This window comes from Acomys minous (genome assembly GCF_964271855.1).
Source record: "Acomys minous genome assembly, chromosome: 2".
Lineage (NCBI taxonomy): Eukaryota > Metazoa > Chordata > Mammalia > Rodentia > Muridae > Acomys > Acomys minous.
In genome coordinates, this window is record NC_140484.1 from 64931547 (window position 1) to 64950820 (window position 19274).

Below are 19274 nucleotides of genomic sequence, written 5' to 3' on the forward strand. Positions count from 1 at the left end.
ATATGTAGGGTACATGTCTACGCTTATAGCTTTATGTTCTGATTCCATATCCCTTACTGATCCCCCCCACACACACACACATACACACACACACATACACACACACACACACATACACACACACACACACACACACACACACACACACACACACACACACGAAAGGAAGAATAAGAAGTTAAGAGTAAGAAAAATGTACAAATTTGGGACCACATACTAGAGGGTCCAACAGCTGCCAGTTCAGGTTTGGACTTGGACCACACAGCTACAGGCTACAAATCCAGACCTCCTAAAAGAGAACTGAGATGGAAGTTTCCAGAACTTTAATAGTCATCACCTCCATGGACTCTGTGCTTCTCTGCATTTTTCTTGATGTGTGTATAAAGGCCAGAGCTTGCTCCTTTTCTTCTTACTTTGCCGGGAGGTGACTGGGTAAAAAGGATCCTTCCCCAAGATGAGTCCAGAGGCTGGAAAGGGATGAGGGTGCAGAATTACTGGATATTTCCCTTCCACCCAGCAGTTTCTCTCTATAATATACTAGAAGGTCTCTCTCAAAAACTGATGCTGTAGTTTAATCTTCAGCTGACTGGATGACTGAATCTTTAGTAGGTGAAACAGCTAGAAGTGGGCTGCCCACCTCTCTCAGGCCTCCAGAAAAAAAAAAAAAAAACAGCAGCCATTCAGGTTCCTAATCGGAAAAAGAATATGCCCTCTTTCAAGCACCAGTCACCTTTCCCAGGTCCTTGATGAACTCTTAGCTTTCTCAATACCATGACCAAGTATGTGACAAGAAGAAAGGAAGGAAGGATTTATTTGGCTCACGGTCAGCAGATACAGTCCCCCCATGGCCCACGGACAGCAGCACCAGGAATGTGGTGGCAGCATGATTAGAGCCCCCTGGCCTCTCTACATCTTTGAAGAACAGGAAGCAGAAGGAGAGATCCTACCGGAAGTGGAGCCATAGCCCTTAAGGCCCACCCCCTAGGGCCTCACTTCCACCAGCTAGGCCCCGCCTCCCAAAGATTCCCCCGCAAAATAGCATCGCCAGCTGGAAACCAAGTGTTCAAACACACACACACACACACACACACACACACACACACACACACACACACACACACGGAGAGGGTTCTATTCAAATGCTGACACTCTGGTCATGCCAGCCAAAGCATCAGCTATGATGTGCCAAAGATAAGGAGCCAAAGAGGTGACTCCCTGTGTAGAGCCCTGGGCCTGGCACCTGGGCCTTGAATGGTTGTTGGTGAGGAGTCAGATGCAGCCTTGGGAGTTTGGTTCTTGTGAACTCAGATTGGAAAACCAAAGGGGAATTCTCTGACTCCGTCTCCTTGCCCCTTTTAATCAGCCCTCCATGGGTCAGCCTGACTTTAAAGTTACATGTGGAGTTACTCCAACCACTTGGCTGGAGTGCTTTTGTTGTTTTTAATATAACAACAATTAGGGTAAGCTGCTTAACTCAGAGCAGCAGCTGAGTTTAACTCTGGAGTCAGCCTCCTATGTCTCCTCCCCTAGAGGAAGGATTTGACTTTGTCCTTTTCTGGCTACATCTAAGGAAGAATTATCGTTTATGCTGTCACTTCTAATAAAGCCTGTGGGTGACCATAGACATGCACTGTGGGCTGTTCACATTCCCACAGACGCCCTGGGGAGACCGAAGTAGCACGCCAGCACTCCCCAGTGCCCACAGCCTTAGGTAGAAATGTATCTGTCTGTCGCACACATGTTGACTGGACAACTACTTGGGCCGCGCACTGTGCCCACCACTGAGAATACAACAGGGATTAAATACAGGTGAGGAGACCCACAGGAAAGAAAGGAGGAGACCGGCATGGGTCCAACAAGTAGATCTGTGCTGAGTGTACTGAAGGAACGGCCACAGGGCCTGGACTGGTCAGAGGGGTCAGGGAAGGATGCGCGAAGCAAAGAACATGTGGAACTTGAAGCCGGGGGGGGGGGGGGGGGGGGGGGGGGAAGGGGGCGGGAAGCATGCATCCAGGATCAAGAGAAGGGAAACATGTCAGGGCCCTGCTACAGAGCTTTTCCAGGGATGGCAAGTGTGCAAAAGTAGAAAAGGTCAGAACCACTTGGAGACTAAAGTTGTGGTAGAAGAATGTTTGGAAGCCACTAAAATGTCCCTTGAAGGTGTGTCACGGCCATGTTGGGGCTCTGAGGGCGTGGGAGGGCATGGGAAACTATGGCAGGACTAGGCCACTGGTTCTCCTGGGTGAGCTGGAGTCGGGTGGACAGTTTCTGCTCTAACAGCCAGGCATCTAGAGATGGAGAGAAGGCAAGCGGTCTGAACATACCTATGAGGACTTCTCGTGAAAAACCAAAGGCTTTTCCCAGGCCTCGATGGCCTTCCTGCTCTAAAGGCGTCAGCATTTGTAGGAACTCTTGCAGATGGGCCTTCAGTTCAGGTGCAGTAGCTGTAGGCCTTAGGAGAGCAGCCATGATACCACCGTAACGGGGTCCAAATCCCAGCTCGGCTGGAGTGCTTCAGCAGACACAAAGCCTGCACACAGCAAGGCCTTTGGGAAAGTCAGCCGGCTACCATATCCTTAACTATGCCCTGGCCCCTGAGTCTTAGAGCTTGTGGCTAGACCGGAGAGTGCGCTGCAGCTGGAGTGGGCACATGGTGCTTTGGTAGCTGGACCCTTGAGGCTTGTGAGTCTCCATCCAAAGCATCTGGCCCTTGAAGGCCTTCCAGCTCTGCCTGCCTCGTGCCCCGTTCCCCGCTGGTGACTACACAACATCCTTCACTTCTAAGATCGGGAGCTGGACCTTAGAAATGAATGCAAGTGTGTAAGGCAAGGGTGCTCCCTTCTCTCTAGCAGGTCAGTTTATCTCGCCCTCTTTTATTCATCTACCCCATACAAACATGCTGAGCAAGACAGCACAGGACAACAGTAGGTGGGAAAGAGGGCACAATGTAGGTGACTTAAGCAAATGCTTACTTTGGTATTCATGAAAATACCTCACATCTTACAGAACACTTCCCCATGCTGTGCTTCTTGACTTTCTAAAACCCTGAGCGATTAAGAGCCATTCCACCTTACAGATTAAATGATGAGACCCAAGTCTCAAGCCCAAGACTTCAGCCCAGGCTGATCTCCGTGGCAGCACGACCACAGTTTCTGGGCTAGGCTTGTCAGGAGGTCGCAACGAACAGGCGTGTGATTCCCTCACCCTCTTACACAGAGTCCAGCACTGCCGAGTAACTGCCGTGGCCCCTGAGGTTAGGCCTGCGCACTCAGTCACCAGGCATGGTTCTTATTAGAGCCGAGGAGCAGAGACAGCCCTGGGAGGTTGGGCGTGGCCACTGTCTTCTCAACAATCACACCCTGTGTACACACATACTTAGGACTAAGCATGGGGCAGACAGCTCTGCCAAACACGACTGCAAAGTCACCGTTCCCTTTGCTTGAGGCATGTGCTCTTGCTGGGCCTTGATGTTCTGTATGAGAGAATAAAAGCCTGGCCTGATGAACCATGGATGGGCGTGTAAGCACATACAGCACACTCACACACATGCGCATTCAATTCTTTCTCTCTCTCTCTCTCTCTCTCTCTCTCTCTCTCTCTCTCTCTCTCTCTCTCTCTCCCTCCCTCCCTCCCTCCCTCCCTCCCTCCCTCCCCCTCTCCCTCTCATCTCCAGATTTTTCTCTTCCTTTGGAAATGACTCCTTTCTCCTATGATCCTATGAGTGACGTCATGGCGAGACCCTGCAGGAGAGTGTGGAGAGCAAGCTCCCTTTGAAGGTGGAAGCCTTTTCCACAAAAGGAGAGGCTCATGAGGGTGCAGGGCATATGTCCCTAGTAGTGGGCATTGTGGGAGGCCTGCCTGGAGTGAACAGGCCTGGGTTTGAGGGCCTGCCCTGCCATCAGCCACCTCTGTGACCATTTAATGGCAGTTTAACAATCATGACCTCAGCTGCCACATCCTTTGGGCAAGAAGTTAGCTGGAAAAGTAAGGTTGGCCTTAGATGGCCCCCAGCCTTCCTTCCAGCTAAAAACATCTTGCCTTCAAGAGTGGAATCAAAGGGGTTCACCGTGTTACCTATGGTAGGGGTTGGCCAGGCTCTGGGAGCACATTGGAAACACCCTTCCCTCCCTCAGCATGCCCTCACAGACTCTGTCTGCTAGAAGACCTTTCAAATCGCAAGGTGGGCCCACTTTTGTTACCACTTCAGCATATACATTTTTTTTTTTTTTTGCTCCTAGTCCATGGAGAAAGGGGTAGCAGGAGTCTGATTTGACTTCCCGCAGGGCATAGAGTTGAGGGCTACCAATTTTCAGGTTCAAGAGCTGTTACTCCAGCTTCCTGTTACCCGCCATTAGGTTTGATTGATAGTATTAAACAGAAGGAAAACAGTATTTTACTGGAGTGGGGGAAATGCATTCGGTTAAATAATAAGTATATAAAATGCGCAGTGCGAGCTTTTGTGAAGGGAGAGGTGTAATTTTGTGGCCGTGCATGTTCAGAACTCGCTTCCACATGAGGTTTTGTTGGGAGAAGTAGAATGCGTTGAATCAGCAGAAGGAAGCAAAGATGATGCTCCTTAGAGGGCATGGTCTCATTCAGAAACATCTTTAGAGTCAGGAAGCTGTGCAGTTTGATGCTTTGGGGGGCAGTCAGAGAGAGGAGAGGGTTGAGGTCTGAGAAAGGCTATATAGAGACCAGTAGCCACTGATACCCAGCAAGGGCCACTCTGGTAATGCAAATCCATGGTTCTCTGGGTTGGGCACAGATCTTCTCTGAACACTGGCTGCCTGTCATATCCCCTGCTGTGTGGCACATCCAGAACCTAAGGGCCAAGTGTTCACGAGCCCAGGAGATCTGTTCGGTTCCTGCATCTGCACATCATCAGATAGGGACGCCCTGGACCTCTGATACAGGCATACACTAGCCTGTGGACCAGAGTGGGTTTTGCTGGTCTCTGATCACGGTACTACCTATAAAGACCCCTTCGTCTCTGACCCTGCCTTAGGGGTCAGCATCCCAACTGGGTCAGAAAATGTATCTCTGCCACATCCACAATCCAGTTTCTCAACTGATAGTGTAATACGTGGAGGGCCCAACTATGCCCTTCTGACTCATGAAATTATCCAGACGGTGACTCACAACATCATCAAAATGAAATCATGTTCATTTACATGTGGTGAGTCATGTTGGAAAAAAAAAAAACAGCCCAAATTTCAGGACATTGGAGTTGTCTGGGAGAATCTAGTGATTGTGCTTTGCAGTCTAAGAGATGAATCCTTGTCAGGAGTGAGCAAGTGGCTTGGAAACTGTCTAACTTGGATAAATTGAGAAATAAGTTGAGGACTCTCATGACAGCAAAGATGAGTAGGGCCGTTGACTTCAAGGAATGGTTTATGAACACTGTGCTCCCCTTCCCCTGCTTCATAAAAGCAATATTTCAAGTTATTGAACTGGAAATTAATTTGATACTAATTTGTTCTCAGCTCATGCTTTAATGAGCTTGTATTCCTGTGTATTTAATTAGAAAGTACACTTGATAAATAACCCATTAACAACAGAGCCTGAGAACAAATGAGTTTCAGATTTCACAAGCCAGTAATTATTGTCACTACTTGATTTTCCACTCCCTCTCCCCCAAATGAAGGGAAAACCAAGATGGATCTCAAAGGTCAGTGATCCTGGTCACCAGGGCAGCCTGGTCTCCAACAGCAGCTGCTCTCCTTTCCTACTCAGAGTCACCTTCAGATTGGACACCCAGGGCTAGAACACTGCCAGCCTGGACACCGTAGCCTGGAAGGGGACCAAGATTCCCCCTGACACCCTAAGATATTTCAGTCCAGCTACACATGTCCCTCGTGGTGAGCCAATTTTTACATGACTCCCAAGAGTTACGGGGGAAGAGCCATTCACAATCTACACAGACATCAAGGAGGCACACTCTCAGCCATGTCTGCCTTCCTTGGTGTTCTACTTGATATTTGCGACAGCCTCTTTAGGTCCCCGGGGTGTCAGGGTGTCGGGGTATCTCAGACTAAGCCACTGTTAACTGAAGAGGAGAGCCTCAAGGAGGAGAGACAGACCACGAGGCACTCTACACCCCTGTGTCTGACCGTTCTCTTTTCCCTCAGCTTTGCGCTCCCTCCATTACCCACTGCCTTCTCAGTTTTCCATCTGCAGGTAATTCCTTCTCCCGTGGTCCTGGCCTCTGGACACCAGCTGTCCACACCGCAGTGTGTGCAGTGAAACAGTCTTTGGCAAGAAAAAGAAAGCAGAGCTCATGATGGGACCTGGAAAACATTACGCTGCATGAAGGAAGCCAGGCACGGGGCCATGTATTGCAGGCTTCTATTTGCATAAAATGAACAGAGCAGGCAAATCCGCAGAGACAGAAGGGAGACTAGTGGTTACCAGGGGCAGTAAGGAGGGACCAGCTCCAGGTGTCTCTATGGAACCATTAATGTGCTGTGACATTAAATAGTGGTGACCATGGTGCATCCTTATCCATTTCAGGGATGGAGGACTTTCAAGTACTCTGTGCACTGTAAACAGGACACCATAACATGATGACCTAGTGTTCTTTAAGATAGTGAAATGTGTGGCATGGGAATTTAATCTTAATTTGAAAAGAGAATTAGCCCTGCATGATATCCAATTGTCATGTAAAAGGTTTGTAATTAAAAGAGCAGTATTGGCTTAGGAGTGGACAGCGGAGCCATCCTTGGGCTATAAAACAGACACAAGCCATAGACATACCCTGAGCACTCCCATGTGCGGTGATTTGAATGTCTCACACGCTTGAACACTCAGTCCCCCAACTGGTGGGACTACGTGGGAGGTCGTAACACCTTTAGATGGGAGACCTTGTTGGAGGAAGTGGGTCACTGTGGTTGGGCCACTCTTCCTTGTTATCACATGCAAGCAAGCAGCCTCCCACTCCCACTGCCAAGAACCCCACCATGCCTTCTCTGCCACGAGGAAATCCTTTTTCCTTGAAGTTATTTCTATCAGGTATCTCAGAAACAAGAAAAGGCACAAAAAAACCCACAGTGCATGAGAGAGGGTTGGGGAGAAAACTAATGGCTGGTTTCAGCTCATACAGCCCTGTGCTTCCAGGCTGTAAATAAATCCTGAGTAGATTAAAGAGCTACTCTCAAGACTGTGTAAATAGAAGAAAATAAAAGGCATGTGCCCATGACCTCAAAGAAAACTGCCTTTAGTAATACTGAAAATTTGCAGGGCGGAAGAGACTCAAATTTATAAAGCCAGAAACTCTGAGAAATAAGGTCAGGTTAAAAAGAATTTTCTTGCACAATAATGGGGGTAAAATATTAACATCCTGAATCTATATAAAGGACTCTAAAATCAGTAGGAAAAGTTCAAACAGAACAAGCTGTCTCCCTGCAGCCTTCCCATCTCTCTCCATCCTTTGCCTTTCAGGTGATGTAAGAATTTAAGTCTCTTACGTTGCTGAGATGAGATTTTGTTGGCCAATTTCTCACGTCATAGGTTTCCCTCTGTCACTCAAACTCTTCTGGTCTTGTTTGTTTGTTTGTTTTTAATCGGTTGTGGTGTGTGTGTGTGTGTGTGTGTGTGTGTGTGTGTGTGTTGTGTGTTGTGTGTTTGTCTGTACTGTACGCATATATGCATTCAGGAACTCATGGAGGCTGGAAAAGGGCGTCAGATCTGCTCTCCTGGGACTAAGTGGCAGATGGTTGTACGGTGCCCACCCAGTGCTGGGAAGCAAACGTAGGTCGTCTGCAAGAACAGCAAATGTCTTAGCCATTGAGCCACCTTTCTAGCCCCGGTCATGTTTCTTAGCAAAGTAGAGATAGTCCTTGAGAGTGACTGTCACCACCAGGCATAAGGCACCTGTGAGCTGACAAGGACATGGCAGAGGCAGGCTGACTGTCCCTTAGAAGAGGAGAGGTCCCTTTCCTGCCAAGAGCCATCATGCCGCTGCTGGCATTATGAAGGCTGGGACGAGGAGTGCTGAGGATGAGCGGCCATTCCTTGCCAAGCAGCTGCTCAAATGGAGCCGTGATCAACGGTTTTTCTTTTTTTTTTTTTTTTTTTTTGGTTTTTTTCGAGACAAGGTTTCTCTGTGTAGCCTTGGCCATCCTGGACTCACTTTGTAGACCAGGCTGGCCTCGAACTCACAGCGATCCGCCTGCCTCCGCCTCCCGAGTGCTGGGATTAAAGGCGTGCACCACCACACCCGGCGATCAACGGTTTTTCAAATGACACGATGAACCTTGAATCCGGACAGAGAACTGTCTTCCCAGAAGGCATCTGTGTTGTGGTTCCTTTTGCGAATTTTATAGGTATCCGACAGGGTTTTTTCTTCCTCTTCTTCTGAGACCTCCTTCAGTGACCTGCCTGCTGAAGCTGAGTGTAGGTGATGCTGTGACATCTTTTCTTTGATATTCCTCACCAGCCCCATCTGCTCTGCTGTTTTCCTAAGCCATCCAGTCAGGCCTGGTTTTATCGAGTTTCTCAGTGCACTTAAATACCCCATCCGTTTCCTCATCTCATTACTGGAGACAGTTTACACGAGGGTAAACCAAGGATGTCAGTGTAATTTGTTCTGCTGATATATTTTGTACTACAGTGGGCATTAGGGCTTTCCTGGGGTGGGTGACAGGAAGGTTAGAGTGGAGGCCAATCAGGCGTGTCAAAACCCTACTGACAATCTCTAAGCAGGCCTGATGCTCTAACTAAGCATAGACTCTCGCAAGTCACATCAGCCTTAGCATCAAACAGTAAAACTAGCGGTACAGTACACTATAACATGTCCTATAGGTAAAGCAGGGAGGGGCTTAGAAGCATCTGGGTTATTCTAAGTTGGAGGAAGATGCGTTGATTGACTGGTTCCCCCTTGCTCCCTTCCAGAATCATTGTTACTACCATGGACATGTGCAAGGAGATGCTGCATCAGTGGTCAGCCTCAGCACTTGCTCTGGTCTCAGGTAAGTGGGTGTGACTATAGGAGCTCCGATTTAACCAACCAGAGGCCACCTTTGTCCCCACTCACTCATAGGCTCTGAGAGCAGATGCTAGCCTCACAGTCAGCACAGGTGCTCCTCAGCCTGAGAGAGAGCAAAAACTAATTTAACATTGAAGGAGTGGAGTTAACTTCCAGCCCACCTAGGCAGGGTTTCCCTGATGAGCTATGCATAAGAGTAGGAAATGATGGCCTTCTGCCATGCTGGGATTAGCTACTCACAGCCCTCTCCTTCCAAGTCCCAGCCAGTCACCACTAGTGGAGTCTTATGTGCTCCCTCGAGACACTACTTGTTGGATTAATTTTCACTCTTGCCTTTTTTTTTTTTCTATATGTGTGTATCGAGTTGTGAACTGTCAGCTTGTTTCCTCACATCCCAAGTAGCTTGGGCCAAGGCACGAGAGTGAGGCTCTCTGGGAGAGAGGAGAGAAGGACCTAGAAAACATACCAGCTTAAGTTACAGGGTGGGACAGTGTTTTGCATTTCTGCAGTAACTGCCATCTCTGTGAGTTCTGTGAGGACTTGTGGAGAATGAGACATGTGCTACACATGTGCCACAGCATACAGACACATAACCATACAGCATACACACACACACACACACACAGAAGAGGCATAATGCATATATGTAATCAACAGCCTACCACACACACATACACACACCACAAAGATGAAATAAACACACAGAGGCAATTAGTATAGCCTCAACACACACACACACACACACACACACACACACACACACATACATATACATACAAATTGCATAATGTATAAATATTCATGTGACCAACAGCCTACCACACACACACACAAATGACATAATGTATATAATATTCATGTAATCAACAGCCTACTGCACACACAAACACACACACACACACACACTGCATGTGTGCATTGCTCTACACATCTTTGACATGGCACTGATGGAACTCCATGACACTTCACTGTATCTGTTGATCTGAGAAAAAAAGGCAGTGTCTTGTGTGCGTCCCCTTCTCTCTGGTCATTCATGCATGCATGGGACACTACCCTGTCCCCAGTGCTAGTCTAGGCCTTGAGGACACAGCAGTAAACTGAACTGTATACAAGCAGAGAACTCGGGCGTGTACAGTGGCCAGGGTTCATAGAAATCAGGATGGTGGGAGACATCCTGTGATCTCACAGGTGTGAGCAGAGCTCAGTAATAAAGTGAGGGCAACCCTTGTCTACTCAAAGTGTCACTTTATGGATATGGCATGTGTCTCAGAGGCTTCACTGTTGGAACATTTGGTCCCCAGCTGGAGGTGCTGATTTGGGAGGTCATGGGGCCTCTGGAGGTGCAGCCCTGCTGCAAGAAATGAATCATTGAGTGAGGGGAGGCTGGACTTGATAACCTTTCCCTGCTTTCAAATCACATTCCCTTTTGCTCCCCAACCAGAAAAGTAATATGTGAGGTGAGGGTGAACAGGCCATTGAGGGTCGGTAGGCTGAGACTATTGGTTAAAGCACAGTAATCAGGCTGCAAGCCAGCTGTGGACTGCTCATTTGCCCTGGGTTTAAGGTGAGGATCCAGCCTATAGCTGAAGTGATGGGGTTTGCAGTGGGGATCGTGGTGGAGGGAGAAGTTTGAAGATGAACACACTGAGCTGTAGAGAGCGTATCTGTCCCCCCCCCCCATGGTGAGCAGCCACCCCCAGCCTCCAGGACAGCCTGGTGCCCTTTGACTCTGGGTCTGCACAGATGGGCCCAGGTGCTGCAAATCAAAGGGACACCTCTCCTACCATCCTGCAGATGACCGGGGCTTGGTTCCCAGCACCTACAGAGTGGTTAATAACAGTCTATAACTCCAGGTCCAGGGGATCTGGAGCCCTCTATCTGGTTTTATGGGCACTGTAGACATGCATGCAGGCAAAATATCCATACACATAAAGCTAAAATTAAATAAATAATTTTTTTTCAATGCCCGGGACCAGCAGTGTTTCTGATCTGCCCCACACTTAAGATTTTGGTCCTTCCAACTAAGGATATGCAACTTGTAAATAGCAATTTTTAAAAATGTTTTGTAAAAGTTTCATCTTCGGCATTTTGTTATGCACCTCACACTAGCGGCCCAGCACATCTGAAGCAGGAGCCACAGGCAGGCTCTCTTTGTACCTAACTCGGTACTTGGCACCATGGTTGTGGGCGGCAGTGATGACAAGTGCTTGCTTTGCTTGCACACGAGATACTCACATGGGAGTTGGTTCTGAAAATAAGCCTATGCTAATACTGCTGATATTAGCTAATATCACTGCCATTGCAGCTTATCAAACATACATGAGGCAGGATATTGCTTTTACCCATGAGCTCCTCCAGAAAAAGGGACTGAAATGAGATTCCATGCCAACTGCATTTCTAGCCTATGATTGACAGCGTCATCCTTCCTCGGGGAATGCTGCTAGCAGCACGGCACTGGACTAGCAGGGATAGTCCACGTTTCCTGGTTCTTCCTCACTCCCGGCTTACTGCAGGTAGTTGGGATGCATGTGTCACTTTCCTGCCTGCCCAGGACTAACTAAAGAAATGACAGGAACAACAGCATTAGCTGTATTATGGCCCAGTGCGCCTTTGATTCTGAGACTGAAGTCTGAATTTTCAAGACAAAGCCCTAACCTTGAGGGAATAGAGCTCGGATGTGTTTTCCCAGTGAAACCTCACTGCCAGTTTGATAGATTCCTCCTTGTGCCCATCCGAGGGAAAAAATAACAAGACTTTAAATATTTTTTGTTGTGATGAGGGCTTTTGTTTGTTTTATTGTGTTTTTGTTTCTCACAGGGTCTCATGTAGCCAAATGCTGGCTTCCAATTATCTGGGTAATTGTGGGTTCCCTTAAACCCAGCTTCACCTTCCATCTCCCGGGTACTCGGATTGCAGCTGTTGAGCACCACGCTCAGGAGATGTGGTGCTAAGAAGGGAATGCGCGCAGGGCCTCACGCACGCTAGGCAACTGTGTCGCCGGCTGAGCAGCAGCCCCAGCCCCAGCCTTGGAATCTTAAGGAAAGGCCACTGCTTATCACTGCGGCCACTCATCTCTCTGGGCTGCCTTCTTCTCCCTTCCCACTTTGTTCCTCTTGGCCCTGTCCTGGGAGCTTCATTCCTCTCAAAGCAGTGCTGGTGTAGGTGGGTAAGGGTGCACCCGAAAACCCAAGCCTCAGACACATAGGACGGGGTTGGCTCTCCACGGGTCTTCTGTGAGCTACCTGGATACCTCAGACACTGGGAATGTTCACTGGTGCTTCAGCTGCAAGGAGGTCACCACAGAAACAGGTATAATGAGACTAGGTTCCAAGAAGGTCTCCATCTTGCCCAAACACTGGCATGTCTTCTTTTAGGCCTTTCCTTCCTGAGGTATGGAGCTGGTAGAACCCTACTTTCAAAATCCGCTAGACCCAAATCCACTCCTCTGAGATTCTTCCAACTTGAAGTTTAGAATCAAACATTTATGACATCCAACTTAAAAACAAACAAACGGCCTCCCTTATCTAACTTGGGGTGAGAGAGGGCTGTGAGAACATCCCACTTCTACGTCTCAGAAACCCTGACCGCTTGAGTTTTGGACTGTTCTTTCCAGAGATCTTTACAGCTAAATGATTAATTATACCCAAGATAGTCCAAAGCAATTATTTAATTACGCTGTGTTGCAGGCTGCTGGCTGTGTGGAGCAAAGGGAAGGCCTTCACCCCTGTTTCTCAACATCTGGCCTCTGGATGACTTAAAAGATAAAAGGAGATATGAGAACATTTTTATGACCAAGTAAAAGTTTCTAGAAGTTTCCACTGAGTAGAAAAACTTTCAGCAATTGGCTCCTCTCTCATGATTACAGCATCATGCCATGTTTCATTCTCGGCCCCCAGCTGGCTGGAGTCAAGGCAGATAGCAAGTGGGGGCTTGCTGGCTAGCCAGTCTAGGCAGACAGCAAACTCTGGGTTCATGGAGACATCTTGTCCCTCTCCCCTATCCAAAAAAAAAAAAAAGGTAGAATTCAAGAAAACAGCTGATGTCATTTAATTCCAGTGCTTTTTTTTGCTAGTATTTGCCCAATTGGTGTGTCCAAGGCTGGGAGTGAGATATTAAGGTCCCCCACTATTATTGTGTTGGCGGGCATCTGAGACTTTAGATCTAGAAGTCTCTGTGTCATGAAATTGGATGAGCCTTCATTTGGGACATACATGTTTAGAATTGTGTTTTCTCTTGGATGGTTTTCTTGGTCAGCATGAAGTGACTTTTTTTTTTTTAACCTCCGACAAGAACTGGCTTCAGGTCTATTCTGTCACATGTGAGGATAACAACACCTGCTTCTTCTTGGTTCTGTTGGCTTGTGATACTCCCCTCCTGCCCCCACCCCCATCTATTCACCCTGAAGTGGTGTTTAATTTTGGTCATAAGGTACATTTCTTGAGGGAGCAAAATAAGAATTCTGTTTTCTGATCCAGCCTTCTAGGCTGTAGCTCTTGATGGGTAAATTGAGACAGAGTTGTAGCTGACACGTGCATGTATCTCTGACACTCTTGTTGATAGTATGGTGTTTGGGGTTTCTTAGCCCTCTTTTGTTTAGTTTCTTTTTAGCATCATTTATTTTTTTTTTTCCTCTGCTAGGCTCTTGAGTGTGTTTATCTTTCTCTTCAGTCCCAAGCATTCCCCGCAGTGTTCTCTGTGGGCGTGGTGCAGTGGCCATGAAGTGCTTTCGCCTGTCTTTCTCACGGAGAGTGTTTCTTTCACCCTTGGTTATGGTAGATAGATGGTTCTGCAGATTATAGCAAGCCTTGTGCCTTTATGGTTTTGGTTGAAAAGTCAGCAACTGTTCTAATGGCCATATCTTTCCTCGTGGCCTGGCCCTTCTCTTCTGAAGTTTTCACTGCACTTCTTTTGTTACGTACGTAACATTTTTTTTTAAAGTGTAATATGACACAGGAAGCCTCTCTCCCAATCTTGTCTATTTAGTGTTCTGTGTCCTTCTTGTATCTGGGTCAGCTTCCCTTTTGCCTAGATTTTCGGATTTTCTTCTGTGATTATTTTCATCTATGAAATAGTTTCATCTTTTGCATGAAATTCTTCTCCTCCTTCTGTGTCCATAATTTGTCATTTGTACCTGTTTGTGGTGTCCCCAAGTTCTTGCATGGTCCATCCATCCATTTTTTTAAAAAAATCTATCATTGACCTTGATGGGCTGATCCACTTGTTCTGTTTTGCTTTCAAACCCAGCCATTCCATCATGACATATTCTGCTTTCGTTTTTCATGTGGCGTTTTTGTTTCCATTGTGATTAGTGTTCGGTTTTCTTCGTATTACCTTACTTTCTATCTTCATATCGTGAATTGACTTCCTTATTTAATCAACTGTTTGTCTGTGCTCTCTTGGAAAATATTTACATCTTCCAGGAGTTGTTTTGAGCATATTTATAATCATTCCTTTGACTTTTGTGACTAGAATCTCGTCTAAGTCCCTCCCATCAGGAGCCATGCCTGTACATTGGTTGGTTTGGGAGGAGATATGCCTTTTCAGGTTACTTCTGTTTTGGTACTCTTATCTGCCTGTGTAATGATACATGGTTAGCTTTGCACTTGGGTCACCTCTCTTCTTTCGGTGGAGGGATTTATAGTTCAGGGGAGACAAGGTCGTGACAGTCATGGTGGGTAAGCTTTCCCTCTGTCGGACAGGCGTTGCAGCACCAGGAGCTACTGTTAGTCCATCCCTGTGGGATGACACCGAGTGCAGGATTAATCACTCTCCAGCAGTTGGCCTGCTCTGATAACAGTCGCAGGTGGCTACAGAACAGACACTTGTTAAGGAACCATTGTTTGCAGCGAGTAGAAGAGCCCAGATAGTGCCATCCGTGCTGTCATGTTAGTTGCTGTGGGTATGAGTAGAAGTGAAAGAAACGGTAGGGAGGTTGAGTGGGTAGTGATTGCGTTGCTAGGTGGGAGCTAGAGAAAAGGGAACGCCACAAACAGATAAAAAGTTACAAATTAATGGACACAGAAGAAGGAGAAGAATTTCACGCAAAAGGTGAAACCACTCCACAGAGCAAAGTCCCCAGATCTAGGCAAAGAGAAGCCAACCCAGATACAAGAGGACACAGAACACTAAGAAGACAAGACCGGAAAAAGAGACTTCCTGTGTCATCTTATGTTTTTTAAAATAGAGAAAGCAGAAGAGTAGGAATAGGAAGAGAACACATACATAGAGGAAGAGTAGGGAGAACAGAGAGAGGCTAGGCGGGGGAAGGGAGTGGAGAGTTGATGGTAGGTGGCAGTGTGGGGTAAAGATATATGCTTTGCTATCATAAACAGGCTCGGCCTCTGGGCTTTATGAGGTTTAACAATAGGAGGAAAGAGAAAAGAGAGAGTGTGTGACTGGAAAGCATGGGGGCTGCTACACTGCCTGGGGGGCTATATAGATAAGAGATAACTGCAGAGGGCTGAGAGCTCAGTAGAGATTTAAGAGAGTGAAGTCAGTGGCCCGGATGTTGGGTTTTCTGTCTCCCATGGCGGATCCACTACACTGCCTTCCTTGTTCCGTTCAGAGCTATCCTCCGTGTTGGTTTTCAGCAGTCCTGTTCTTCTGCCGTGAGTTCTTAGCTCCACCTCTACACAGAGTTGGCTTAACGAGCTACTTGGCTCTGTTCTGTGAGCTGAGGATAGCTGAGGGAATCTCCCCCGCAGCTGCCTTGCTTCAGTTCCCAGGGCCTCAGCGGGGGTTGGCTGTGCGGTGCCCAAAGCGTCGTCGTCTGAAGCTTGTACTTGGCTCCCACTGTCTCACTGTTCCCACCAAGACATTAATGGGGTCCTGGCGGCAGTCTTCTGGGGACCCAGTCGATAAAAATCTCCATTAGCACAGCTTTTGTAGGTCTTCTGGATGAGGCCTCTTAGCCCAGTTTGCTGGAGTTGGCTGGGTTCTGCATCTGTGACAGCAGTGCGTCCAGGTTCAATGGCACAGGAAGTTAGTTGGTCAGGTGGTAGAGAAAGTTGGTTGTGGCATTGTTCATGTAGATCCTGGGAGCTCGTGACGGGATTATGAGCTACCCCTGGTCTCTTTGTCTCCCTAACTATAAGAAGCCATTCTCTCAGGAGTGCCTTCTCAGCCGCCGTCTTACCCAGAGCTCCCTTATCCATGTATTTTAAAACTCTATGCTTTTATTTCCAAACCTAGCTGTTGGCTCATGGGGTTCTGTTTTGGTCACTGTTATTCCCAGAAGGGTGTTTATCTTATGAATGCTGCATTTAATGTCAGGGAGCAGCAGATGGCCAGCATTCTTGTGGGTAGGATACATTCACAAAGTATAAAATTTGCCTAAAATTGTCAGTCTCTGGAATAACAGCAGCCTGGTGTGTGGATATGTCCTTATCCAAGGATGAGAGGTGCCACGATTTTGACAGTAACTTGGCCATCTACGGGGCTGAAAGGTCTCACTGAGTAGTGTGGCAATCATGACAGGAAGTTACTGTTACCCATATTACACTGATTAAGAAAGCAAGTTTAGGACACTCAGGCCCCTAAACAAGTTTACATAGCTAGGAAGTGTCAGAACTGGAGCTTAAAATTGAAGCTGCTGGGCTCCAGGAGCCCCTCGCCCAGCCACAGGACAGGGCAGCTCCCACAGCACAGCATTCCTCCATTCTAGAAAGGGCCTCCCATTTGATGTGCAAGAAAGGGCTGGAGTTCAGACCCCCCAGGACCCAAGTAATGGGACATAGCAGCTGCAATTCCAGCCTTGGAAGAGTGAGCTGTCTGGTAAGACTGGTCATAGGTGATTGCTGAGTTTGATTGAGAGACCCTGCCTCAAAGAATAAGAGGTAAAGTGATCAAAAAAGATTCCTGAAATTTGCCTTTGACTTACACACACACACACACACACACACATACACACACACACACACACATGCAAGCATTCAACACACACATATACACCAGCATGCACACATATATTCAAGCACTCAGACACACATGAACATACGTGCATGCACACACACACACACACACACACACACACACACACACAAAGATAAAAATGAGATCCTCAATTGATTTAAGGGTACCCCCACAGAGCTAAGGGTTAGCTCAAATGTCTGCAGTACTGTATTAGTTATTTTTCTTACTAGTATGGGAAAATAACAAACAAGAAGCGATTTAAGAGAGGCAAGTTTTGCTTTGACTTATAATTCGGGGGGGGGGGGTGGAGTCAGCCCCCCGATGTGTGGCAGGAGTTAGAGGCTTCTGGCCATAGCACACCGTTGTCAGGAAGTAGCGGGTAGACAGGAAGCAGAGTTGCTCTATAAAACCTCACGTCCCTCCCATGTGACCCAGTTCCTCCAACAAGGCTCTGCCTCCTAGAGGGCCTACAACCTTCCCAACAGTACCACAGAGTGCGCGCCAAGTGTTACAACACGTGAGCCTGTAGGGCATATTTCACATTCAGGCCACAGCAGGCTCTGCGACCGGTGCATACCCATCATCTCCCACCGATTTAAATTAGAAAAAAAATCATAAATCTTCGTCCATTTTTATATCTGAATCTCTTCAAAGATTTAGAAACTAGGTTTGACCAGGACAACTTATTTCAGAGTAGAAATTGTCTTTTTAAAAAGAAGGGAAGGACTCTAGGTAAGAGAAGCATGGGAGAATGGGGGAAATAGATCCAGAGGGTCCTAGAAACCTACAAGAAGAACATTATGATGGGCGGATCTGGGCCCAGGGGTCCTGCTCAAACTATGGCACCAGACAAGGACAATACAGGCGGTAAACTTCGAGCCCCTACCCAGATCTAGCCAATGGACAGGACATTCTCCACAGTTGAGTGGAGAGTGGGGTCTGACTTTCACACGAACTCTGGTGCCTCATATTTGACCACGTTCCCTGGCTGGGGAGGCCTGGTGGCATTCAGAGGAAGGATAGCAGGCTACCAAGAAGAGACTTGATACCCTATGAGCATATACAGGGGGAGGAGGTCCCCCTTAGTCACAGTCATAGGGGAGGGAAATAAGGGGAAAATGGGAGGAAGGGAAGAATGGGAGGATACAAGGGATGGGATAACAATTGAGATGTAATATGAATAAATTAATAAAATAATTAAAACAAAATTTTTTAAAAAGAAGGGAAGGTTTTCCTTCTGAGCTGTGTCTGCTAACTCGGATGCACTTACTGCCACATTAGATCTTTTTGTGAGACTCTCACAGTAATATATTTTTGAGACAGAAAAAAAAACCCAGCAACAAACAACAGAAACAAACCCCAGAAAGGCAGAATGCAGTCTGTTCTTTACCATAAAAAATATTTGAAACAAGAGTCGGGCATGGTGGTGCATGCTTTTAATCCCAGCACTTTGGAGGCAGAGACAGGAGGCTCTCTGTGAGTTCAAGGCCAGCCTGGTCTATAAAGCAAGTCCAGGACAGCCAAGGCTACACAGAGAAACCCTGTCTCTTAAAAAAGATTGGAACAAGTGAAATCTCAACATTTGTTTTCAAGCAGTTTTCAAGATGAATGGCATGAACACAAAGTATATCTTTTTCTCTTAAAGCTTGAAAATATAAATAAATCAGGATTTCCTCTTTTATTCTCTCTTTCATTAAGAACTTTTACTTGGGTGCTGGAGAGATGCTTCAGTGGCTAAAAGCACTCAAAGAGACCAGAACTTGGTTCCCAGCACCCAGGTCAAGTGTCTCACAAACATCTGTGACTCCAGCTCTGGGGACCAGCATTGTCTTCTTGCCTCCTCAGGTCACCACATACATGTAACATACATGCACAGAGAAGGAGGGGGTAAAAATTAATATTAAAAAACTCTTCACCATAAGGTACTGTCCTTAAAAATTACTATTTGTATTACCTTTTCAACAGGGGACTTATCATGTTTGAAAATAAAACCTACATCTTAGAACCAATGAAAAACACCAGCGACAGATATAAACTCATCGCAGCTGAAAGTGTGGAGAACATCCAAGGGTTGTGTGGGTCGCATCATAACAAGTCCAGCCTCGCCATGGAAGATGTCTCCCCCAAACCCTCTCAGATGTGGCCAAGAAGGGTAAGAGGGGATTCCAAGTTCATGTTTCTTGAGCTGAGAGCTGAAGGAAGGGACGTGCCATGGCAAGAGGTCTGAGCAACCTTGCTGCTGGATGCCCTGAGGATGCAGTGATCCCCCATTCCTCAGGAGGTAGGGGACATCCTGGGGAGAGCATGTCTCCAAACTCACATCTAGGCCGCTTCACTGCAAATGTAGACATCATACTCATTAACATGTGACGAGGGTCAG

General features: G+C 47.2%; 1 protein-coding gene across 2 annotated transcripts in view; it reads left to right on the plus strand.

The window, feature by feature from the left end:
* Nucleotides 1-19274, plus strand: part of ADAM12 (ADAM metallopeptidase domain 12) — a 320214-nt gene that overhangs the window by 210711 nt on the left and 90229 nt on the right. For both annotated transcript variants that reach the window (XM_084751157.1, XM_084751158.1), the window contains exons 5-6: nucleotides 8890-8966; nucleotides 18860-19046. In XM_084751157.1, the coding sequence (XP_084607283.1) occupies nucleotides 8890-8966; nucleotides 18860-19046 (264 nt within the window). The remainder of the gene's footprint in view (nucleotides 1-8889; nucleotides 8967-18859; nucleotides 19047-19274) is intronic.